Source organism: Dipodomys ordii, unplaced genomic scaffold (assembly GCF_000151885.1).
Source record: "Dipodomys ordii isolate 6190 unplaced genomic scaffold, Dord_2.0 Scaffold135, whole genome shotgun sequence".
NCBI classification, from domain to species: domain Eukaryota; kingdom Metazoa; phylum Chordata; class Mammalia; order Rodentia; family Heteromyidae; genus Dipodomys; species Dipodomys ordii.
The window spans coordinates 3709417-3735675 of record NW_012267351.1 but is presented as its reverse complement, the minus strand read 5'-3'; the positions used below and the strand labels follow the sequence as shown (position 1 = coordinate 3735675).

At 41.0% G+C, this 26259-nt stretch overlaps 1 protein-coding gene across 3 annotated transcripts in view; it reads right to left on the bottom strand.

Moving 5' to 3' along the window:
- Window positions 1-4913: 4913 nt before the first annotated feature.
- Window positions 4914-26259, bottom strand: part of Cdkl3 (cyclin-dependent kinase-like 3) — a 45580-nt gene continuing 24234 nt past the window's right edge. For 2 of the 3 annotated variants that reach the window (XR_001175617.1, XM_013030915.1), the window contains 2 exons: window positions 25160-25216; window positions 4914-5309 (listed from right to left, as the gene is read on the bottom strand). Coding sequence is in view for 1 of the 3 variants with exons in the window: in XM_013030915.1 (XP_012886369.1) it covers window positions 25206-25216 (11 nt within the window). In the remaining 2 variants the exon portion in view is untranslated. Of the gene's footprint in view, window positions 5310-25074; window positions 25217-26259 lie in introns of those variants that run through there. The other variant, XM_013030914.1, reaches the window with a different exon arrangement.

Sequence of the window (26259 nt, the reverse complement as noted above, 5' to 3'; positions counted from 1 at the left end):
TTTTTTTTTTTCTGCTTATGTGGTGCTAAGGAATCAAACCCAGGGCCTCATGCATGCAAGGCAAGTGCTGTACCACTGAGACACCTTCTCAGCCCCAAAACACACCTTTTCTTTTTGAGTAAGATCTCACTATGTAGCCCAGGCTAACCTCAAACTCATGATCTTGATCACCTGAGTCCTGGTATTACAGGCATATACTACCAAATTTAACTTAAAATTTGATTTCATAAAAATATTTTTATTATAAAAATATATTAACAAAAATACAATTGACTTCTGTGAAGCATAATAGTGGAACAAACTTCCTTGAGCCATCAATTTAAGAAAAAGAGCATTATAGGCCGGGCGCTGGTGGCTCACGCCTGTAATCCTAGCTACTCAGGAGGCTGAGATCTGAGGATTGTGGTTCAAAGCCAGCCCGGGCAGGAAAGACTGTGAGACTCCTATCTCCAATAAACCACCAGAAAACCGGAAGTGGCGCTGTAGCTCAAGTGGTAGAGCGCTCGCCTTGAGCTGAAGAGCTGAGGGACAGTGCCCAGGCCCAGAGTTCAAGCCCCATGACTGACCAAAAAAAAAAAAAAAAAAGAAAAAGAGCATTAGAAGAACTATTTAAGGTCCACATTTGCTTTTAACATGTTCACAGCAGACACAAGCTATGAGGATTTTGTACTTATTATTTCTTGTATTTGTTTATAATGTAATCATTGTATGTTTTAAAATATATTCAATTCTGCATATAGTCAGATAATATATTAGCATCACCATGTGATTCTTAAATATGAGCCACTGGCTCCTGGCTAGTCCTAATTTTATTTTATTTAATTATAATTATTTTTTTGCCAGTCCTGGAGCTTGAAATCAGGGCCTGGGCACTGTCCCTGAGCTTCTTTTGCGCAAGGCTAGCACTCTTCCACTTGAGCCACAGAACTACTTCTGGCTTTTTCTGTTTATGTGGTACTGAGGAATGGAACCCAGGGTTTCATGTATGCTAGGCAAGCACTCTACCACTAAGCCACATTCCCAACCCTTTTATTTTAAATATAATTTTATTGTTACTATGAAGGTGTTGTATAGAGGAGATACTATATCATAAGTCAGGTAATGAGTACATTTCTTTTGCTTGGACAATGTAACCTCTTCCTTTGCTTTCCCACTCTCAGCCCTGCCCTCAAGTTACATAGATAATTTTTCCTATAGTGTCCATGAAATAGCATGATTACATTTGTTTACCCTTCCCCTCTCCCTTTCTGTGCTCCTTTGACTCCTCCCTCCCCCCTGAAAAACCCGAAGCAAAAACAAATACCTCCACCACCACTACCAACAACAACAAAATATGCTTCCATTTCCTGGAATTGCTAGTCTTGATTTTTCTTTTAATAAAAAATCCTCATTTCCATTTCTTGGAGTTCATTTTGATAAACAGGTAGGCCTAATTTTTCTGTTGTTAAAATAGTTCATTTTCTTCTTTTTGCCTTAAGAAATATGTACCTACTCCAAAGTTTTCAAGATAGTCTAGAACAGGATGTGTGGCTCAATGGTTTAGTGTCTGGCAAGATCAAGGCTCTAAGTTCATACTCCAATAGAGCCCCATACCAAAAAAAAAGATATTCTAGAGTTCCTCTTAAAATCTCTCATCTTTCTCCATTTCCATTTATGTTACATTAGGAATTTCTGTGTTTGGTTTGAGGCAAGAATTTCCTTCTTCATTTTCTGTGTGGGTTACCAATTGTCCCAGTCCCCCTTTATTAATAATCTAGCTTTTCCTAATCTACTTTAAATGCCACTTCTGTCAAATGTCAAATTTCTGTGCCTGGGTGGTTTTATTTTAGACTCTTTTATTCAGTTGCATTGGTTTATGCTGCAGGATTCCTTATCTTTTTACTGATTTTTAGAGCCACTCATTAAAATATGGCTATATAGTTAGGGCTGCTGTATAGATTCCCTCTTTCAGATTCATCAAATTCTCTTCCACTTCTAGTTAAATTGATATTTCTTTCTTTCAACTAAGAGTAGATGTCAAGAAGACTGAAGCCAGGCATGGGTGGTTCATGCCTGTAATCCTAGCTACTCAGGAGGCTGAGATCTGAGGATTGTGGTTCAAAGCCAGCCAGAGCAGTAAAGCCCATGAGCCTCTTATCTCCAATAAACCACTGGAAGTGGCACTGTGGCTCAAGTGGTAGGGCGCTCATCTTGAGCTGAAGAGTTGAGGGACAGTGCCCAGGCCCAGAGTTCAAGTCCCACTACCAATTTAAAAAAAAAAAGAGGGCTGGGAAGGTGGCTCAGTGGTAGAGCACTTGCCTTGCATGCCTGAAGCCCTGGGTTCGATTCCTCAGCAACACATAAGCAAAAATAAAAAAGCCGGAAGTGGCACTGTGGCTCAAGTGGTAGAGTGCTAGCCTTGAGCTGAAGAGCTGAGGGACAAGCGCCCAGGCCCAGAGTTCAAGCCCCACGACCAGACCAAAAAAAAAAAAAAAGACTGAAAAAAAGGAACAAACAAAAAGAATGGATAGTGATCAGCCAGATAAGAGTAGAACATGCCTTTAATCCTAGTGCTAGGAAGGCTGTGGTACAAAGATTGAAAATTTTATGCCAGCTTGGGCTATGTAACAAGTTCAAGGACAGCCTGGGCCACATATTAAAATCTTGTCTCAGAGAAAAATAAAAAGACATTACCCAGATGCAGTAGTTCAATCATGTAATTCTAACTACTTGGGAGGGAAAAGATTGGTAGATCTGAGTTTGAGGCCAGCCTGGGCAAAAATATGTCTCCATCTCAAGAAGTCTCTGTCTCAACCAATGATGAGGGAAAGTACAAGTGGGAAGATCAAAGTCCAAACTGGCTTCACCCCACTTCCTAACCCTAGTGCTTTCACATATGCCTCCTGTGGCATAGAAGACTCCTTCTTACCAGGAGCTGGTGGCTCACACCAAGATCTGAGGATCATGGTTGAAAGTCAGCCCAGAAGGATAGTCCTGAAGACTCTAATGAATTATACAGAAAAAGCTGGAAGTGGCACCATGGGTCAGGGACAGTGCCACAGACCAGCACAATAAATAAATAAATAAATACCCCTTCTCTTGTGATCTATATTGTATACTCTGGATTTTAGCGAATTGAGTAATTTTTTTCTCTGTTTTTATTATTCTTTTGGAAGCTTACTGCCCTGTCCTGAGTAGAAGAATTTATACTTTTCTTCACATTTGACATTTCCGCTAATTTTATTTTGTCCTTTCCTCTATCTCCTTGATTTCTGGGAAATTACATGTATGTTAGATTAAGATTGTTCTGATTTTACTTTCATTTCCATTTTATTCCAATCTTTCTCGATCCTCTAATTTGGACTGGTTATATTGCTATGTCTTAACGTTACTGATATTTTCTACTATAGTATTTAATCTCTGAACTCAGTTCAGTAACTTTTCATGTCAAATTATGTTTTTAACTCTAGAAGAAGTTCCATTTAAATCCTTTCTTTTCCTTTTCCAAGACCAAGATTTGAACTTGCTATCTGAAGCTTGCTTCCATTCATTGGCTGGTGCTCTATCACCTGAGCTAGACCTTCAAACACCGCCCCCCATTTAAACCTTTTTAGTATTCTTTTGCTCATTATGTTCACTTATGTTGTCCTTTAAGTCCTTGTTCTGAAGTCCTTGCCTGCTAATTTCATCATCATTCATTTCTATTAAGTGGTTTTAAATATTCATCATGAATAATGTTTCTGTGTTGTTCTAAAGTATAGTATTTTTTGTTGTTAGATGGTGGGCATATACTGTTAAATAATTGTTAAGATTTTTTTTCAAATTTCCTATAAAGTTTCTTTTGACAGGAAATTGACTTGCCTTGGCCCATAAGTGGAATTTCTAAGCTTTGTAAAAGCAGATCTTAAATGGTCTGTATTCTAAGGTAGTTTACCTCTATTACTAAAGTATGGTCCTTTTGGGATCTCTACTGAATTCCTTTGCATCTGGGTGCTGGTGGGTCACCTGTGTTTTTTTTTTAATTTAATTTTATTTTATTTGTGAACATACTGTACAGAGGGGTTACAATTGCATGGGCAGGATAATGCGTACATTTCTTACCAAGCATTGCAGCCTCCTCCTTTGTTTACCCTTCCCATTGTTTTTTTTTTTTTCCCCCCCCTGGTCATGGGGCCTGAACTCTGGGTCTGGGCGCTGTCCCTCAGCTCTTCAGCTCAAGGCTAGCACTCTACCACTTGAGCCACAGAGCCACTTCTGGCTTTTTCTGCTTGTATGGTGCTGAGAAATAGAACCCAGGGCCTTGTGTATGCAAGGCAAGCACTCTATCACTGAGCTACCTTCCCAGCCTCTGTAATTCTACCTACTCAGGAGGCTGTGATCCTGAGATCACAGTTCAAAGCCAGTCAGGACAGGAAAGTCTAAGAAAATTTATCTTCTATTAACCATCAAAAAAGCCAGAACTGGGGCTGTGGCTCAAGTGACAAAGCACCAGCCTTGAGTTAAAAACTAAGGGACATGCTAGACGCGAATGGTTCACACCTGTAATCCTAGCTACTCAGGAGGCTGAGATCTGAGGATCATGATTTCCAGCCCAGGCAGGAAAGTCCATGAGACTCTTATCTCCAATTAACCACCAGAAAACTGGAAGTGGTGCTGTGGCTCAAGTGGTAGAGCACTTGCTTTGAGTTGAAGAGCTCAGAGACAACCTCCAGGTCCTGAGTTCAAGCCCCATGACTGCTCCCGCCTCCCCCCCCCCCCAAAAAAAAAAGAACAAACTTGGTTTTCTCCAAGCACTGTGACATCTCTAAGAAGCATTTGGCTTACAGACCCTTGGAAGACTTTCTTTGGCTGGCTTTGTAAATTTCATACTAGGTACATTTTGTCAGTTTGGATACTCCAAAAGCAAGAGCCAAGGAGGGGATCTGCTAGATTTATTAAAGTAAATGCTGTAAGGAAAAATGAAAAGGGAGCCAGAGGATGCTAGAAATCTTACGATTGCAACACAGGTCTGACCCTTATGAGAAGAAAGAAAGGCTGAACAGAAGGAAGGCAGAGGGCATGCTGTATTTCTGAAGAACAAGACTTCCTTTTTAGGCCTCAGAAACTCAAGTCTTTAGCAGAGATTAACACATGAGAAATCCGGACCTTACTCAAATGTGATAATGAATTTCAAGAGTCCAGCAGCTGAGACCAGTCAATTAGGCTCTGCATCAAGATCTAAGTAGTATACATTTTGGAGGCCACCAAATATTATTCGTCTCTTGCAGCAAAGAGATTTACTTCTCAAATTTTGAAGAGGATTCCTCCATGATTCCTATTGTCTTTTCTTCCTAGGGGAAAATTCAGAAAAGAAGATCAATCAGACAAACTTACAGCCCTTATTATAGAAGTTGATCTCAGAGTTGCAACTGGTCCTCATTCTCTCTTACCTCCACCTCTCATTCATTCTGGATTCCATCCCTTACAGGTATCACTTTGGTAATCATGCCATTCTCAGTCTGAGGTTGCCATAGTTTTCTATTTCCAGTTAGCAAGAGTACAAGGCAATATCAGGAGACACTTGGATAATTATGTTAAACACATATGCCACTCCATCTGCCTAATAGCAGTCTTACCTGCTCCTGTTCATCAATAGGCAAACTCCCCCTACCAGTAAGGTGACTTCTCTCTTGCCTGCTACTGTCTATGCTCAAGGAATCCAAGATGTCATGGTAATTGTAATTTAGTTAAATGTTATTCTTGCTTGTGGCCTCTAGCAAGAATGTAACTCTTTTTGGACATCAGGGACTCTCCAGTTCTTCAAAATCCAGGGATACAAGGATGTGAAATTTAAAAATTCCCTAGTTGGGACTAATGGTAAATAGAACTGCTCCTGCTTCCTAGAGCCTGTATTTTTCCATGTGTTTCTGCCATATCCCCTCAGGTTCTTGTGACAGTGTTAAAACCCACAATCTGAGAAAGTGGGTCAAAGTCAATATATTATTTATATCTAGACCTTCATTCCAGTCTCTTTGATCAAATGCTCATGCTCTTGGTGGCCCCCCCGCCCCCGGCCATCCCAAAGGTCAAATCTGAGAGTACTGCCTTGGCTTCTTCTGCTACATAGATGGCTACCTGCAAATTCTTTTGAGGATAGAGATCCATGCCGAGGTTTCTGATTTCAACGCACATGCTATATACCTGAAGAAAGGCATGCCATCCGTTCCATATATTTCTTCTGAACTGCCACTTAACTTTTGAATATAAAGACTGGGGGAGTGGGGGTGGCGGGACTAGGAAGGTGGCTCAGTGGTAGAGCGCTTGCCTTGCATGCATGAGGCCCTGGGTTTGATTCCTCAGCACCACACAAACAGAAAAAGCTGGAAGTGAGTGCTGTGGCTCAAGTGGTAGAGTGCTAGCCTTGAGCTGAAGAGCTGGGGGAACAGCACCTAGGCCCAGAGTTCAGGTTCCACAAATGACCAAAAAAAAAGATTGGTTCAGTGTTCTTTGAGGCTGGTTCTTTAGGATCTTATTAATATTACCAGTAAATTCCATGGCACAAAAGGGGTTGGATACTATGCTGTGTTTGATTCTGTCACTGGATTTTGGTTACTGGTTCTGGGGCCTGAAAGACAATAGTTTCATCAGAGAAAAGAATTCAAGGATGGACACTGGAGATTTAAGCAGGAGCCAGTTTATTAATTCAAAGCACAATGCAGCAAGAAAGGCAAAAGTGCATTCTCCAAGAGAGTGTGCTATATTGGCGATCCTAAAATCTACAACTTTTTTTTTTGTCATTACTGGAGTTTAAACTTGGGGTCTTATACTTGCCAGGCAAGTGCTCTACAACTTAAGCCATGCTCCCAGCCCTTTGTGCTTTATGTTTTTCCTTTTAATAGGATCTCATATTTATGCCTAAGATAGCCTGGACCACAATCCTAAAGCACATACTACTATGCTCAGCTTTTATTGATTGATGAAGATCTTCTGAACATTTTTTGGGGTCAGTTGTGGGGCTTGAATCAGGGTCTGGGCATTGTCCCTGAGCTCTTTTGCTCAAGGCTAGAGTTCTACCACTTTGAGCCACAGCTCCACTTCTGGTTTTCAGTAGTCAACTGGAGATAAGAGTCTCATTGACTTTCCTGCCTGGGCTGGCTTTGAACCATGATCCTCAGAGCTCAGCCTCCTGAGTAGCTAGGATTACAGGTATAAGCTGCCAGGATCTGGCATCTTCTAAACCCTTTAGTCCAGGATTGACCTGCAACCATGACCCTCCTGATCTCCAACTCGTGAATAGTTAAGATTACAGGTGGGAGACACAGGAGTAGGACTGGGCAGCCTCAAGCTTTTATTGTTGTCTTTTGGTATAGGGATGGCTGGTAATGAAAAATTAATGTTCCATTAACTTCTGGGGAGTGGGCTGTATATCATCAACTCCCCTTTTTGCATTTCAGGTGGTGGGAGTTCATGGCTTTGGATGGCCAGTTTAGGACTGTTATGTTTCAGTTGGTGAGAGCTATGGGTCAGCAAAACCCTGCTGTATGTCACAAGCAGTTCAGGGTATTATCAACATCCAAGCCACAGACTTCATAACTCTCTGGATAACCCCGTATATCACTCCTCATGTAAGGAGTGTGGACCCTTACAATCTTTTTTTTTTTTTTTTGGCCAGTTGTGGGGCTTGAACTTACGGGCTGGGCACTGTCCCTAAGCTCTTTCACTCAAGGCTAGTGCTCTACAACTTTGAGTCATCGTGACACTTCCATTTTTCTGGTGGTTAATTGAAGTCTCACAGACTTTCCTGCCTGGGTTGGCTTTGATTTGTGATCCTCAGATCTCAGCCTCCTGAGTAGCTAGGATTATAGGCATTAGCTACCAGCATCTGGTCATTTATGATTTAAATAGGGCTGTATACCTTTTTCAGAAACTACTTTCTGCTGAATGGTGGCACTGGCCCTACCAATGGGTCTGTATTTTCTCTTTGCTATTTGCTGGTGGTTGATAACTGAAACTAAGGTAGGGGAAGGGAATGATGCAACAACCTGTTTTAGGGGTTCTTGTTGTTGATGTTTTTCTTCTAGAATATAGCATTTTCAGGCGAAATTTTTGAAGCCCAGTAGTTGGATTTGCTGTGGGTTGCCACTGTGGTTGCTGTAATTTTGTGAGAATGATCTTCCATCTCCTACTTATCAGGTGCAGTTGAATATCCTGTAATGCTTTTTAATGTTGTGGTCCTGAACCATCATCCCATGGCAGATATGGAACTTTGTATGTAGGAAACCTTGGAGAAGTATTCTTGTCCACCCCAGGCAGATGTGATTTGGTTCTGAGACTCAGTGATTAAAGGAATACTAAAGCAAGCATTAGCAAAATCCAAAAGGGCAGGATATCATTTAATACAACAATAGTAGTGGCGTCCTGACTCTTTTAGCCATAGATTTTGTTTTGGCATACAGGACCAAATATGGCTTCCCTTCTATGGAGCAGGCCTAAGATCCAATTAGAAGAATGTGGGCAGTTGTACCCACACTAGTAAATGTTGCGCCAGTGGACACATCCTACAGTGCATGATGATGATGGAGTAACACATCGGACCACTGGGGACAATGTTCCCTGGTAGCCTGCTTAGTGCCCTCTGGCATTATGAATACTAACCAATAATGAAGAAGCTTCCAGTTTGGTCCCAGCTTGATTTCTCTTTGTCATATAACCAGAGCATGTGAAGAAGTCTTTTCAGCAATAGGAACTTGCCATCCATTTCTGGTATACAACTAACTTTAGTGGCAATAGCCATTATGGTGTACAAAGGGCCTTAGGGACTAAGAACTTATAGGGAGGGGGCCCACCTCCAACACTGCCATTTTATTCAACAGCCTTATGATGGCTTTTGGAAATACCATGTGGGTATCTCATTTAAACTCCTTAGTTGTTGTTCTAAATATTTGAGGTCATACTTTTGTAGCCCAGTATTTTGTTAGTAGCAGTAGTTGTGATTTCCTTTTCTATCTCTGCTGGCAGGCTATACTGCTAAGTATTTATTACCCTGTGTAGGGCAGACATTTTTTTTAATTGGTCTTTGACTAGTGAGGTGTTACAGTTTTTAACCCGTTGTATCCTTAGGTGGAATTTTGCAATTATACAGTGTGGGGTATGCCCTAGAAGCACATCTACCCTCTCCTTCCTGGAGATAAATCGAAACAGTACATTCCCAGAGAAGACAACAGTTCGTTCCCAGGGGAACCTACACTCATCTCTCCATATCCATCTGCAGCTGTCCATTGCCCTCTATGTTTAGGGGAGATGGTCAAGAAATAGGGTGCATTCTGTACCAGCTTGCATTATTATAGTATATGTGGTCTGTATAATTTGGGATCACCAGTTCATCTTTCCATGGATTTTACTATGTGGATGCAGGAGCCTGATGGATTTTACATTTAAAAACAATTTAGTGCTCTGATATAATGCCACAAAAAGTTGATTTTAGACCTTTTTTCTGCCAAAAACAAAACAAAACAAAAAACCCAAAAAAACTACTGGGTGCTGGTGGCTAACTCCTGTAATCCTAACTACTCAGGAGGCTGAGATCTGAGGATCGAAGTTCAGAGCCAGCCTGAGTAGGAAAGTCCGTGAGATTTTTTTTTTTAATTTTTTTTTTTTGGGTCCGGTCATGGGGCCTGAACTCTGGGTCTGGACGCTGTCCCTCAGCTCTTCAGCTCAAGGCTAGCACTCTACCACTTGAGCCACAGTGCCACTTCCGGCTTTTTTCTTATGTGGTGCTGAGGAATCGAACCCAGGGCCTCAAGCATGCAAGGCAAGCACTCTACCACTGAGCCACCTTCCCAGCCCAGATCTCTCTATTTTTATGATTAATATAGAGGCCACACCATACTGCAGAAAAAAAATTTCTAATCAAGTTTTTCAAAATTTCATCTCTTTACTATACATCCTAAAGGAGAATCATCAGGAATGCTAATAATACTACCTTCTTGTTTAGTCTCGCTCTGGGCCTTAGAGAAAAAAGAAAAAGACAAAAATTGGTGAGCATAACTACTCTAATTCTCTGGAACTCCCCTGTATCTGTGAGTTCCAAGATCCAGTTCCCAGATTATACCCAGAATGCAGTCAATCTCACTAGAGTCTCTCATAATGGCAACCATTTCCAGGACCACTGAAAACTCCTTGACAGCTTGGACCCAGTACCTACATTCATTGTGACCAAAAGTCAGATGAAGAAGGACCAGGACCTTCAGGCCTTGCCCAGCATCAGTGGTTTAGGCCTCTAATCTTAGCTACTCAAAAGACTGAGATTTGACACTTGTGATTTAAAGCTAGCCCAAGAAGGAAAGCCTGAGACTCTTATCTCTAATTAACCATACAATAGCTGTAAGTGGTAGAGTGTTAGCTTTGAATGAAAAAAGCTAAGGTACAGTGCCTAGGCCCTCAATTCAAGTCCAGTATTGCACAAGTGAGAGAGAGAGACAGAGACAGAGACAGACAGAAACAGAGACAGACAGACAGAGAGACAGAGAGAGAGAAACAGGATCACAATTATGACAGGTGGCCTCTTTAAATATCAAAACAGACATCTTTAAGAATTAATCTCTTATGAAATGGTAACCCCTTTGTATATAACCTTAATAATGACAATAAGTTAATATAAGCAAAAAAAAAAAAGAATTAATCTCTAAGCTGGTGGTGGCTCACACCTGTAATTCTAGCTACTCAGGAGGCTGAGATCTGAAGATAGAGGTTCAAAGCCAGCTTGGGCATGAAAGTCCAATTAACTACCATGAAATTGGAAGCAGAGCTATGACTCAGTGGTAGAGTGCTAGCCTTGAGCAAAAAGAGTTCAGAGGTAGCACCCATGCCCTGAGTTTAAGCCCTACAATTAACAACAACAACAGAAGATTAATCTCTAGAGGATTTAAAAAAAAATGTTTAGAATCATCTTTAATAACAGTTGACTTTTGTTACAGCAACTTTCATTAGATAAATCTAAGAGTTTGGCCTCTGGGGAGTAGAGTCAGTATCTCATTTCCTCTTCTAAAAAAAAAAGAAAGAAAGGAGACAGAGTGTGGTCACCTTACACTGATACTCTTTGTTGAGTCTTAACTATGGTGGCAATGATGAATAAATGCATTAACCATATAAAGATTAATTTTAAGGTGTTTCAACAGAAATTTTAATTTTTCTAAAAGCAGAATATAAAGCCTGGTTTAAGAAATATGTCATTAGTTTCAATCCATTCCTTTAACTTATAATGGAGGTTAGGAGTGGGGATTCTATCTCATGATATACTCTACTTTTGGGGAGGAGGGAGAGGGTCACCAAACATAGAATATGCATATCTTCATCTCCCTTGACCTTCTACAGATTTACCAAGACAGCACTGAGTAAAATTTCCAAATTTCCTATAACTTCCTTCTCATAAGCCCTTCCATATTCCTTTGTTTTTGTCCCTATCTGTCTATTTCTAGTTTTGTCCTTATCTGTCTATTTCCCTTTTGGAACAAACCTTGCTTTAAGGTAAACCTTTATTTTACCATGTAAAAACTCTTCTTACCCAGAAAATGTCCTCTAACTTCTAACTTACTTTACTCCATCAAATATATCTTAGCACAAATCGTATCATAATCCTTCTGTGACATGTGTTTAGCCCTCTGATTTGCCCCTAACCTTCCCATGTCCATTTTGGAACTTCCTGTTTTTAGACAAGCTCTCATATTCATATATTTTATTTTAAAACACTCTCTTTTTATAGCCCTATTCATATCTCCTCATCTTCTACTTACTGGTTCCTTTTTACCTTCTTTTCCCTAACCCAGCTATACTCATGACAGAATGAAACCAATTAAGATCACCTGTCCACATATGGCTATAGGTCTTATGTCATTTGCTGGCATTTAAACTTCTTTTTTTTTTTGTCAGTCATGGGGCCTGAACTCTGGGCCTGGGCACTGTCCCTCAGCTCTTCAGCTCAAGGCCTGTGCTCTACCACTTGAGCCATGGCACTACTTCTGGCTTTTTCTGCTTATGTGATGCTGAGGAATCAAACCCAGGGCCTCGTGCATACAAGGCAAGCGCTCTACCACTGAGCCACTTCCCAGCCCCTTCTTCCTTTTTTTCCTTCTTTTCTTCTTTACTTCCTTCCCTTCCTAACTTCCTTCCTCCCTTCCTTTTTTTCTTTCTTTTTTTTTTTGCCTGTCCTAGGGCTTGAACTCAGGGCTTAGATGCTATCCCTGAGTCTCTTTGTGCTCAAGGCTACTGTTCTACTACTTGAGCCACAGCATCACTTTCAGCTTTTTTCTCAGTAGTTTATTGGAGCTAAGAGTCTTATACACTTTCCTGCATGGGCTAGCTTCAATCCTCAGATCTCAGCCTCTTGAGTAGCTAGGATTACAGGAGTGAGCCACCAGCGCCCAGCTTTAGTTTTCTTTAAAGGTACCTCTATCTATTTCACCTTTTGATCTTACATGAGGCTATGAATTACAGAATGTTACCCTCCAGCCTGTGTACGCCTAGGCATGTCTAGACTGGGATCTTCCTATTTTAGGCTTTCTTTTATAACTCAGATAGAGTTTAGATAGAGTATTGTCAACTTTCTGCCTAGGCTGGCATGGAACCACAATCCTTCTGGTTTGAGCCGACCCTGAAGTGAGGGTATCAGGTGTGTGTCCAGCCCTCAGCTCACCAGGACTTGGTGATGGTAATGGCCTTGGTGAATGAAGGTTGTCCTCTAGATCCATTTAGACATCTGGTTTAAACAGTACATCTGTCCTACCATGTCTATTTCCCTCAACCTCCGTATTCTCTCCTCTATCATCTATAAGGGCAATCCAGGCATTTACAATATTCTGAGTACTGGCCATATCTATTGTCAGGCTTCTTAAAACCACCTTACTAGTGAATCTGCAATACTCCCCCTAAGACCCTTGCTAGGGTATAAATTCCATGTCCTGAGAAAGTGTCTCAAAAATCAATGAATTTTTTAATATTCATTTTATTTGACTTCTTGGTTATATTTTGTTTTTGTGAGTCCCAGAGCTTGAACTCAGGGCCTAGGCATCGTCCTTGAGCTTCTTTTTGCTTCTTTTCCACCACTTGAGCCACAGCACCACTTCTGGCTTTTTCTGTGTATGTGGTACTCAGGAATGGAACCCAGGGCTTCATGCATGCTGGGCAAGCACTCTACCACTAAGCTACATTCCCACCTTTTTTTTTTCTTTTGTCCGTCATGGGACCTGAACTCCGCGCCTGAGCGCTGTCCCTCAGCTCTTCTGCTCAAGGCTAGTGCTCCACACCACTTGAGCCACAGCACCACTTCCAGCTTTTCCTGCTTATGTGGTGCTGAGGAATCAAACCCAGGGTGTCATGCATGCAAGGCAAGCACTCTACCACTGAGCCACCTTCCCAGCCCCAATGGATTTTTTTAGTAGCTTTGAATAGAACAATCCAGTCTCTGATCAAACACCCTAAAAATTGAATTTTAAGGTTTTTGCTGACATACAAACTATTCTTGTGAATCTTGGTGTTCCCCCCCCCTTTTTTTGTTCTTACCATGCCTAGAATGTTTTCAACTTAGAGTTTATCCTAAGTTACTGGACCTGGCAGTGGGGAAAAGTCAGAACAGTTATTGAGGTGAACCTGCAGCAGCATCCAAGAAAGTGGAAATGTTAGTTCTTGTAAGTGAAACTGGGATACTTCTGTTAAGCCTAGAAGATTCAAAGGTTGCAGAGACAGCATTCTTGGCAGTATCCAACTAGATGCCCCTATTCTGCACTTTAGCATTCTTTCTCCCACAAGGGTGGTTTGTATGACAGGCCTGCTGGGTATTCAGATGCCTCTGAAGTTCTATAAAACAATTAGATCTTCACCCTACTATTCAGCTGAGGCTGCTCTTCCACTGTAGGAGATAAATGCTTCTTTGTGAGACATCAAGGCCCTGCAGAACTCAGTTAGCTTTTAACTCCTTAAGTCTCTTAATTATCCCTCTACAAGACACAGATACAAATCAGCAGTAACCAGCCAACCTCCATCTCCATATGTATTCTCTCTTCTCCAAAGTCTTTCATGTACCTATATCATCATACCTGACTCTGTCTTAAAGAGACCACAGCTATGAAAAACCATGCATGTTCAGGATGCATAGAGTTCAGTGCTGTACTGTAGATGCTTATTTTTCCCATAATGCCACACAACTTCTGCTAAAGACATGCTGCCTTATAACAAATTTCTTTTTTGGGGGGGTCCGGTAGTGGGCCTGAACTCTGGGCCTGGGCACTGTCCCTCAGCTCTTCAGCTCAAGGCTAGTGCTCTACCACTTGAGCCACAGCGCCACTTCCGGTTTTTTTTCTACTTCTGTGGTGCTGAGGAATCGAACCCAGGGCCTCATGCATGCAAGGCAAGCGCTCTACCACTGAGCCACCTTCCCAGCCCCTATAACAAATATTTTTTTAAAAATTTACTTTATGGCCGGGCGCCAGTGGCTCACGCCTGTAATTCTAGCTACTCAGGAGGCTGAGATCTGAGGATCGCGGTTCAAAGCCAGCCGTGCAAGAAAGTCCGTGAAACTCTTTTTTTTCCCCCTTTTTGCTTATGTAGTACTGAGGAATCGAACCCAGGGCCTCATGCATGCAATGCAAGCACTCTACCATTGAGCCACCTTCCCAGTCCCCGCCCCCCCACCCTGTGAAACTCTTATCTCCAATAAACCACCAGAAAACTGGAAGTGGCACTGTAGCTCAAGTGGTAGAGCGCTCGCCTTGAGCTGAAGAGCTGAGGGCCAGTGCTCAGGCCCAGAGTTTAAGCCCCACGACCGCCAAAAAAAAAAAAAAAATTACTTTATCCTTTAAGCACACTAACTTTTACATTGTTTTCTGGGTATCTTTTTCTTTTTAGGAGGAGGATTTTCAGAAAATTGAAGGAGGAAATCACTCAGCAAACACATGATGATTTAAATACAACTGACCATAGCACAGGACTAACTGCATTAACTGAGCTCTAGAGTGCACACACAGGAATTAAAATGTTTTGCTTTTAAAATCTTATTTTTTTGCTGAGTGCCAGTGGTTTACACTTGTAATTCTAGCTACTCAGGAGGTGGAGATATGAGGATCACAGCTTGAAGCCAGCCTGAGCAGGAAAAATCTGTGAAACTCTTATCTCTAATTAGCCACAAAAAGCTGGAACTAGAGCTGTGGCTTAAGTGGTAAAGTGCTAACCTTCAGCAAAAGAAGCTCAAGGGAAGTGCCCAGGCTTTGAGTTCAAGCCCCAATAATGCAACAAAAAATATTACTGGTTTTTACTATGCCTGTTCAAAACTACATGCAATGAACATGAATAAGGCACACTTACTGTAGGTTGAATTCTATCAGCACCTTTGACTTGTCTGAGTTTAATACAAATAACTATGTTCTTTATTTCCCTGATAATGCTAAAATCTTAGAACATATAACTGTATTCACCTGCTCCTACTTCTTTTTTTTTTTTTTTTTTTGGTCATGGGGCCTGAACTCTGGGCCTGGGCTCTATCTCTCAGCTTTTCAACTCAAGGATAGTGCTCTACCACTTGAGCCACAAGCACCACTTCAGATTTTTCTGCTTATGTGGTGCTGAGGAATCGAACCCAGGGCCTCACGCATGCAAGGCAAGCACTCTACCACTGGGCCACCTTCCCAGCCCTGCTCCTACTTCTTTTTTTAATGTGGTCAAGCACTGTAATTCTACATATTTGTGTGTGTGTGTGTGTGTGTGTGTGTATAATTTTTATTTTTTTGCAGTGCTGGGGATCAAACTCAGGGACCAAGTGGCAGAAATCCTATCAGCACAGGTAAATCGGCTGAGAAATTGTTACACACCCTCTCTTACACATTTTATTTAAGAATTTTATTTAAGAATTTTAATAATAAAAAAAATAATCTGGTGTTGGGAAGATGGCTCATTGGTAGAGTGCTCCTCCTTTGTTTCCCCTTCCCATCCCTCCCCCACTGCCCCCTCTTTGAGACTCTTATCTCCATTTAATCACCAGAAAATCGGAGTGGCACTATGGCTCAAGTGGTAGAGCACTTGCCTTGAGCTGAAGAGCTCTGGGACAGTACCCAGACCTAGAGTTCAAGCCCCATGACTAACCAAAGATAAAATGGAATATATTCAATAAACACTTATTGGGGCTGGGAAGGTGGCTCAGTGGTAGAGGCTTGCCTTGCATGCCTGAGGCCCTGGGTTTGACACCTCAGCACCACATAAGAAAAAAGAAAAAAGCCAGAAGTGGTGCTGTGGCTCAAGCTCTAGCCTTGAGCTGAAGAGCTGAGGGACAGCGCCCAGGCCCAGAGTTCAGGCCCCACGACTGGACCCCCCCCCAAAAAAAAACACTTATTAAAAAATCTCTAGGAATTTATATAGTTTCAACAAATATTCTTTTTTTTTAATTTTTTTTTGGGTCCGGTCGTAGGGCCCGAACTCTGGGCCTGGGCACTGTCCCTCAGCTCTTCAGCTCAAGGCTAGCGCTCTACCACTTGAGCCACAGCGCCACTTCCAGCTTTTTTCTTTTTGCTTATGTGGTGCTGAGGAATCGAACCCAGGGCCTCATGCATGCAAGGCAAGCACTCTACCACTGAGCCACCTTCCCAGCCCTTCAGATTTTTTCAAGGAAGATGTTACTGTCAATCTATGCTAGGCATTATTCTAGGCATGGAGAATACAACGGTGAGAAAACACTTAAATCCATGCCTTTATGGAATCATGTTAGTGAAAGAACACAATAAGCAAGATAAATGCAAGAAAATCCCATGTGAAAAAAATAAGGCAGGAAAGAGGAATAAGAATGAGTAGTTCTAATCTTTTTTTTTTTTTTTCGATTGTAGGGCTTGAACTCTGGGCTTGGGGCTGTCCTGTGCTCTTCAGCTCAAGGTGAGCACTCTACCACTTGAGCCACAGTACCACTTCTGGTTTTTTAGTGTTTTTTTGAAGATAAGAGTCTCACAGACTTTCCTGCCCAGGCTGGCTTCCAACCGTGATCCTCAGATTTCAGCCTCCCAAATAGCTAGAAGTACAGGTGTGAGCCACCAGTGCCCAGCACTAGAGCTTTTTTTAAATGGTTGTTTTTCCTTTTATTAATTCTATCTATCTATCTATCTATCTATCTATCTATCTATCTATCTATCTATCTATCTACCTATCTTATGTGTTACAGAGGAATTGAACCCAGGTCTCATGCATGCTAGGCAAACACTCTACCACTATGTCTGGGGCTTTTACTCTAGATAAAGTGGGAAATCACTAAGGGGACTGGGGGGCTGGGGCAGAGCAGTTTGGAACTACCCAGGCCATGTATTCTTAGGAAACTTGAAGGCGGGTGAAAGCAGAGAGATTAGTCTAGAGATTTCTGCAAAATCCAAGCAAGCTAGTGTGACTACCAATGGAGAGTTTAAAGTGGTTAGATACTGGAGATACTTAAAAAAATAAAGCAGGATGTAATGGAGAGGAGAAGAGAATCACCCTAAGATTTCTCTCCTGAGCACTTGAAGAATGGAACTGCCCTCAATGAAGATGTGGAAAGCATGGAAGGGAGTGGGTAGAAGTGGAGAAGAAAGAGACCTTAATTTTGAGATACCTCTTACATCTTTTTTTCTCTTCTTGTTTTAATGAAGCTGTTGAATGGACAATTGGAAATCAGAGTCTGGAGCCTGTGGGCCAAGTCCACAGAAATTTCAGTTACCATTGTATAAACTGTGAGTTTAGATCAGACAGAAGAGAGATCTAAGAACCAAATCCATATACTGATTACTTGAATTACAGACCTCCTATCTCTTGTTTTCCTGTTGTTTCCAGAGTTCACTCAATTATTAAAAGAAACTAGCCAGATAAAATAAAAAATTCATACTGATTGTTATCTACTGTTCTTCCAGATGGCTATAAATCAATTATCTGGGAATTCTAAGTCTTCAGGTTTCAAAATTAGAATGAATAAATCTACTCTCTTTTATATTGGAATAAGATGTTTGTAAGAATGGTGCTGTTTGTTGGCCCTCTGAGATGTTTCTCAAATACAAATTCAAAGCTGATTAATAAGATATTTCTTGGGAACAATACCGAGGCTGAGTTCAAGCCTCAGGAAAGACACACACACACATAAACATACACACTCACTCACTCTCTCGCTCTCTCTCTCACACACACACACACACAGAGCAAAACTGATAAACCTCAATATAGACTTTCCAAGAAAAATAAAGGGAAATAGAAAACAAATTATAATGGCTGGGCATCAGTGGTTTATGCCTGTAATCCTAGTTACTCAGGAGACTAGCATCTGAGGATCACAGTTCAAAGCTAGCCAGGGCAGGAAAAGTCCGTGACACTTTTATCATGAATAAACTACTCAGAAAAATCTGGAAGTGGCCCTGTGGCTCAAGTGGTAGCGCACTAGCCTTGAGCACAGAGAGGCTCAGGGACAGGGCCCAGGCCCTGAAGGTAATAAAATCAATCCTAAGCATATATTCTATCAGGAAATAGAAGAAGGATGTACTAGTCAGATTTATGCTACTGTGTGAAAATATCTGAGATAATAAAGTCAAAAAGAGGAAAAGCTTATTTTGGTTCATAGTTTCGAGGTTTCAGACCATGGTCAGTTGGCCTATGGCAAGGCAGTTCACCATAATAGGAACATATGACAGAGGAAGCCTGTTTTACCTTATGGAGAACAAAAAGAAAGAGGGGCTGAAAAGGTGGCTCCGTGGTAGAGTGTTTGCCTTGCATGCATGAGGCCCTGGGTTCAATTCCTCAGCACCACATAAACAGAAAAAGCCAGGAGTAGCGCTGTGGCTCAAGTGGTAGAGCATTAGCCTTGAACTGAAGAGCTGAGGAACAGCACCCAGGCCCAGAGTTCAGGCCCCATGACTGACCGAAAAAGAGAGAGAGAGACAGAGAGAGAGAGACAGAGAGAGAGACAGAGAGAGACACACACAGAGAGAGATATAGGATAGGCCCAGTTGCTTAATATTGGCTTAAAGGCCATACAACCAACGATCTATCTTCCTTTCAGTAGGCCCCTTCCTAAAGGTTCTATCACCATCCTTAGTGCCACAGACTTCCAACAGAACAAATCCTTTAACATATGGACTTTTGCGTGACGTTAACCAATTTAACTATAACAAAGCTAAAATATTTTTCAAGATATGTTATGTACCTCATTAATAAAGATTATGAAAGGGCATGCAAGGACAGCAGAAAGAAAAAAAAAGAACAGAAATCCTTCATTAACCTAAAGTTAGTATCCTTAATTAAATACTAATCAATTGACTCCAACAATACACAAAAAGGATCAAATTGCAGTGAAACCAAAGAGGATACTCTTAGGAGAGGAACACAAAGGTGCAATCCCTATGTGCATCTGATCATATAAGATAATATCTATCAAAATGAACTCTAGGAAATGGAAATGAGGATATTTTTCTTTGTTGCTATTTTGGTTTTCTTTTCTTCTTGTCTTGTTTGTTCACTTATCTGTCTGGATTGGTAATCGGGCAAAGAAATGGAGGGAGAAAGGGTGAACAATGCAGTAGTGGTATTCACTGGACACTGTGGAAAATGAACTATATAACTTGTGGGTAGAGATGGGAGAGAAAAGCTAGGAGGGAAAGAGGGAAAGGGTGACATTGTCCAAGAAGAAACGTACTCTTTACCAGACTTATGTTTGTTGTTTTTGTTTTTTTTTTGTCGGTCATGGGGCTTGAACTCTGGGCTTGGGCGCTGTCCTTGTGCTCTTCAGCTCAAGGCGAGCACTCTACCGCTTGAGCCACAGCACCACTTCCAGTTTTCTAGTGGCGTATTGGAGATAAGAGTCTCACGAACTTTCCTGCCTGGGCTGGCTTTGAACCGTGATCCTCAGATCTCAGCCTCCTGAGTAGCTAGGATTACAGGCGTGAGCCACCGGCATCCGGCTTTTTACCAGACTTATGTAACTGTAACCTCTTTGTACATCACTTCTTTAATAGCAATAAATTTATTAAAGTTTTTTTTTTTTGGTCACTCGTGGGGCTTTGAACTCTAGGTTTGGGCACTGTCCCTGCACTCTTCAGCTCAAGGCGAGCACTCTACTGCTTGAGCCACAGCGCCACTTCTAGTTTTCTAGTGGTTTATTGGAGATAAGAGTTTCATGGACTTTCCTGCCCAGGCTGGCTTTGAACCGTGATCCTCAGATCTCAGCCTCCTGAGTAGATTACAGATGTGAGCCACCAGTTCCAGGCTTATTAAAGATTTTTTTACAAAATGGATCAAATGGAATTTAATTCTAGAAATGCATGGTTGTTTTGACACTCAAATACTGATTGATGGAAAGGAAAGAAATGTACATATCATCCAATTTGGAAAAAAATAGTTGTATTGTCAAAGTTTGTAGAGTTCATAAGCTTTAGAGATCATGATCATGACAATTCACCTTGTGCAGGTTAGAATGTGTTTGACTTTGGCTAAGTATCACTATTCCACAATACTATGAAATTTACATGATCACTTAATCACAATAAAGAAATTTTTAAAAAAAAGAACTTGGGAGAGAAGGAATGATATTGTCCAAAAAGAAATGTATACTTTAGTGGCTGGGAAGGTGGCTCAGTGGTAGAGCGCTTGCCTTGCATGCATGAGGCCCTGGGTTCGATTCCTCAGCACCACATATGCAAAAAGAAAAAAGCCAGAAGTGGCACTGTAGCTCAAGTGGTAGAGTGCTAGCCTTGAGCTGAAGAGCTGAGGGACAGCGCCCAGGCCCAGAGTTCAGGCACCACGACTGGACCCAAAAAAAAAAAGAAATGTACACTTTACCTGAATTATGTAACTGTAACTAACTCCTCTGTACATCACCTTTATAGTAACAATTAGGTTTTTTTAATTTAAAAAATAAATTTAGGGGCTGGGAAGGTGGCTCAGTGGTAGAGCGCTTGCCTTGCATGCATGAGGCCCTGGGTTCGATTCCTCAGCACCACATAAGCAGAAAAAATTAAAAAAAGCCCGAAGTGTGCTGTGGCTCAAGTGGTAGAGTGCTAACCTTGAGCTGAAGAGCTGAGGGACAGCACATAGGCCCAGAGTTCAGGCCCCACGACCAGACCCCCCCCCAAAATATAAATAAATAAATAAATTTACAAAAAAAGGAAAAAAAGTCAATTGATGAAATTCACATTACAGAACAAAGGAGGAAAATTCTAAGAATTCAGTGGATATAGAAAAAAGTATTAGACAAAATTCAAACTCACTCAATGATAGGCTCCCACAAAATAGGAATAAAAAGACCATATCTCCATCTGATAAAAGTCTTTTACCTAAAAGCTACAATTAACAGCATGCTTCCTGAAAAAGTAATGAATAGTTATCCTCTCATATTGAAAAAATAAAAAAAGGATTCTCCCTACTTTTACTCAACATGTCCTAGTTAGTACAATAAGAAAAGAAAAAGTGGGGCAAGAAAAAGTGGTAAAGTGCTTGCCTAGCATGCCTAGCATGCATGAGGCCCTAGGTTCGATTCCTTGGTACCACATAAGATTAAAAGAAAAAGAAAAAGAATCATTAAAAAAAAGTTTAAAAAAGGAAAAGAAAAGAAAAGAAAAAGTGGGTTGGGGAGGTGACTCAGTGGTAGAGTGTTTGCCTTACACTCATGAGGCCCTGGGTTTGATTCCTTAAAACCACATAAACAGAAAAAGCTGGAAGTGGCACTGTGGCTTGAGCTGAAAAGGTGAAGGGCAGTGCCCAGGCCCAGAGTTCAGCCCCCATGACTGAAGGGAAAAAAAAAAAAAAGAAAAGAAAACAAGAAGTAACAAAAGGCACAAACACTAAGACTCTTTGTGCAGATGTTATGGTGGCCTAACCAGGTTCTCATCCCTTATCCAAAAGGCTTGGAATATGAGAGATTTACAGATTTTGTTTGCTCTATTTGCATACACGATGCTAGCTGAACATCCTTAGTCACAAACACTGAGATGTTTTAAATTCTGAAAGTTTTAGTATAGTGTAAGTGCTTCAGGAGTTTTGAATTCTGGAATATTTTGAATTTTGGATTAGGGATGCTCAACTTGTATAGTAAATCAATATGTAATATACATAAGAAGCAGGGGAGGAAGAAAAATAAGGTGAAGAAGAGGATGAAAGAAGGGAGGAAGGGGACAGAGTAGAAAGGAAGAATGCATGTAAAGAAGGAAGGAAGGAGGGAAAGAAACCCTACTACAACCTATAAATGAATTTAGCAAGGTCTCACGATACAAGACCAATACAGAAAACAAATTTTACTTTTGCACACTTGCAACAAACAATTGGAAGGTGTGATCAAAAAAGCAATGCCATCTGAGGATTGAGGTTTGAATCCTGCTCAGGCAGGAAAGCCCATGAGATTCATCTCCAATTAAGCACCCAAAAAGCTAGAAGTGGAGCTTGGCTCAAGTGGTGGAGTGCTAGCCTTCAGCACAAATCTCAGGGAAAGCACCCAGGCTTTGAGTTCAAGCTCTAGGACTGGCACCAAAAAAAGCCATTTTCAATAGAATAGAAAATACATAGGAATTAATTTAGCAAACTGTGTATAAGATTGCTATATTGCACACAATAAAATATGAGAATTTCAAGATCTAAGAGAAATTTAAGATCTAAATAGGGTTTATATCAGGCTTTTAGATTGGAAGACTCAATATTGTTAGGATATCCATTCTCTTCTAATTGATATAAAGATTTAAAACAATTCCTATCAAATTCTAAAAGGCATTTTGGCAGAAATTGACCATCTTTGATACTGGTGTAAGAATGGACAAATATAGAAATAGAACAGGTATGGACAGACTTATAGCTATGGAACCACTCAATTTCTTTGAAAGAGAGTAGTTACTACAGCTAACAGTGAGTCTGTTAGAAAGGTATAATTTGTGTACTCAGCTATTAATTCTAATCAAACTTTTTTTGAGAATAAAAGGTACTACAATATTGTGATAGATTATGTTTTGTTTGTGGTTTTGTATTTAGTACATACAAAACCAGCTATAAGAACCAGTTTTAGTACATACCAAGACCAGCTTACTTGGTCTGGTAAAACACTACATAGACAAATTTTATTAATTTTGAGCCTTTTTTTTTTTTTCTGGGCTTGGACGCTGTCCCTCAGCTCTTCAGCTCAAGGCAAGCACTCTACCACTTGAGCTACAGCGCCACTTCCGGTTTTCTGGTGGTTTATTGGAGATAGGAGTCTCACAGTCTCTCCTGCCCGGGCTGGCTTTGAACCGCGATCCTCAGATTTCAGCCTCCTGAGTAGCTAGGATTACAGGCATGAGCCACCAGCGCCCGGCTTAATTTTGAGAGAGAGGAAAAATCAAGAAGTTAATTTAAACACAGTCCTTAGAAGTTCATATGTCAGCTGAGGATAGAGCCAAGTGCAACAGCAATTGCCTAGCCAATAGGTGTGACATGCTAGGTTCATTCACCAGCATCCAGGTATTTGGGAATGGAGACTTTGGAAGGTAGTTAGGATTAAAGGAAGTAATGAGGGTAGAACATTCGTGATGGCATTAATGGTTTTATTAGCAATGGAAGTGAGACTTAAACTAGCATATGAAGTACTTCACCATGTTTTTTTTTATTTATTTCATTTATTTATCTATTTGCCAATCCTGGGCCTTGAACTCAGGGCCTGGGCACTGTCCCTGAGATTCTTTTGCTCAAGGCTAGCACTCTACCACTTGAGCCACAGTGGCTCTTCCGGCTTTTTCTGTTTATGTGGTACTGAGGAATTGAACCTAGGCTTCATGCATACCAGGCAAGCACTCTACCACTAAACTATATTCTTATCCCCTTTGCCTTGTTTATATGCAGCAGGAGGCCTCCCCAGAACTAAGCAGATGCTTGGGCTTAAGTCTAGCTTCTAGAACTGTGAGCTGAATAAACATTTCTTCTTTATAAACTATCTAGTTTGTGTTATTCTTAGCAACAGAAAAATGGACAAGACAGATAGTAAAATCCTTTTTTGGAGCCAGGTGAAAGTGGCTCATGCTTGTAATCCTAGCTACTCAGGAGGCTGAGATCTAAGGACTGTGGTTCAAAGCTAGCAAGGCCAGGAGAGTCCTGGAAACTCTTACCTCCAATTAACCACCAGAAAACCAGAAGTGGCCCTATGGCTCAAGCAGTAGAATGCTAGCCTTGAGCAAAAGAGCTCTGGGAACAGCGCCCAGGTCCTGAATTCAAGCCCCATGACCAACAACAAATAATAAACAAACAAAAAGAATTTACGTCAGAGCCGGGCGCTGGTGGCTCACGCCTGTAATCCTAGCTACTCAGGAGGCTGAGATCTGAGGATCGCGGTTCAAAGCCAGTCCGGGCAGGAAAGACCGTGAGACTCCTATCTCCAATAAACCACTAGAAAACCGGAAGTGGCGCTGTAGCTCAAGTGGTAGAGCGCTTGCCTTGAGCTGAAGAGCTGAGGGACAGCGCCCAGACCCAGAGTTCAAGCCCCATGACCGACAAAAAAAAAGGAATTTACGTCAGGCTGGCATAGTGGCTTACACATGTTTACATATGATGAGGTGAAGATCAAGATTGCAGTTCAAGGCCAGCTCAGGAAAAATCTTTGTGACAACATCTCAGTAGAAAAGCTAGGCAGAGTGGTATGTGCCTATCATTCCAGCTATCTATATGAGAGGGATAAGCAAAAGGATCAAAATCTAGGCTGAACAAAAAAAGGAAGACCTTTACCTAAAAAATAACTAAAGCAAAAAGGAGTGAGTATTGGCAGAAGTGGTGGAGGATTTCCTTAGCAAGCATGAAGCTCTGAGTTCAAACTCCAATATCAAAACATAACAAAACAAAACTCACACTGGAAAGCTTGAGCATTCTAGGAGACAGCTAACTGTGACTCTCAGAGGTCAGTATAAGTATAGTGTATATCATGTGGCAGGATACGTTACCCACTCAGTAATTATGGCAAGTAAAGAAGCAGGCAGAGAGGAGATGACTTTATAATTCCAAATCAAAGAATCTCAACAACAGAGTTCTTAGGCAAGAGAAGAAAACAGACACTATTTTGTTGATGAAACAAAAAAGCTGTATGATATTAATTCAGATTGGATGGATGAATGGCTATCACAACAGTTATAGTTACATTTTTGTTGTGCATAAAATAAAAAGGGGAGAGTTATCAGTTTGTATTTTCAAGATTTAAAAGAAAAAAGATTTAAAACACTACCAGAAAAAAAAATCAGTTCCTCTTCAAATTCCTCTCCTCACAATGGTCATCTCCACCCTAAAATTAGAAACCAAGCTAGTAAGAACCAGGGAGAAGAATTTAAACAAACACTTCTAAAACCATGGAGTTTATTAATGTTAAATTACATGTAATCTATTAAATGATAAACATGCTGGTCAAGCCAAAAGTTTTGCTTCAACACTTCATTCAATTTGTACCTTTCAAACAATCATCATTCTGCTGCTCCAGAATGTTCAGTGTGGAACCAAACCAATAGTTCATGCTTATCAACTTTTTTTTTTTGCTTATGTGGTGCTGAGGAATCGAACCCAGGGCCTCAGGCATGCAAGGCAAGCGCTCTACCACTGAGCCAACTTCCCAGCCCTCAACTTTTTTTTTTTAATGCCAGTCCTGGGTCTTGAACTCAGGGCCTGAATCTTGTCCCTGAGCTCTTTTGCTCAAAGCTGGTACTCTACCACTTGAGCCACAGCTCCACTTCCAGCTTTTTTTTGGTTGTTAACTGGAGATAAGAGTCTCATAGACCTTATTTCCCTGGGCTGGCTTTGAACCATGATCCTCAGATCTCAGCCTCCTGAGTAGCTAGGATTATAGGCTTGAGCCACCAGCACCTGGGTTATTCTTGTTTGCCAGGAATGTTTAGTGCTCCCAGACATTGGGATCTTCCTTTATTATATCTTTAGAAAACCTTTCCTCCTGTAAATTGTAAAGCTCTGAACAAACCTAAGAATAAACATTAAGCATGACTGAAACAACAGAGGATCAAATAAAATTATATGACTTAATGTAAACTGCAGTTTTATTAGGATATATCAGTCAGGCAGTTTTTATAAATTAGTGCTCAAATTAAGAAAACATGAATAATTAAAGATTATAAGTTCTAAAACAAATTTAGGTGATTATACACATAACTATATAGGATTTGCAATACATCTGATTCTCTAAGTCAGCATTTCTGTGTACGTAACATTAATAAAGAGGATCTTTTTAAGGCCATACAGTGATTCTGGGATTCCCTGAATTTTCAGCTGCTGCATTTTCTACTCTACATCTTGCAGGTTCCTCTTCCTTTCAGTTTGTGC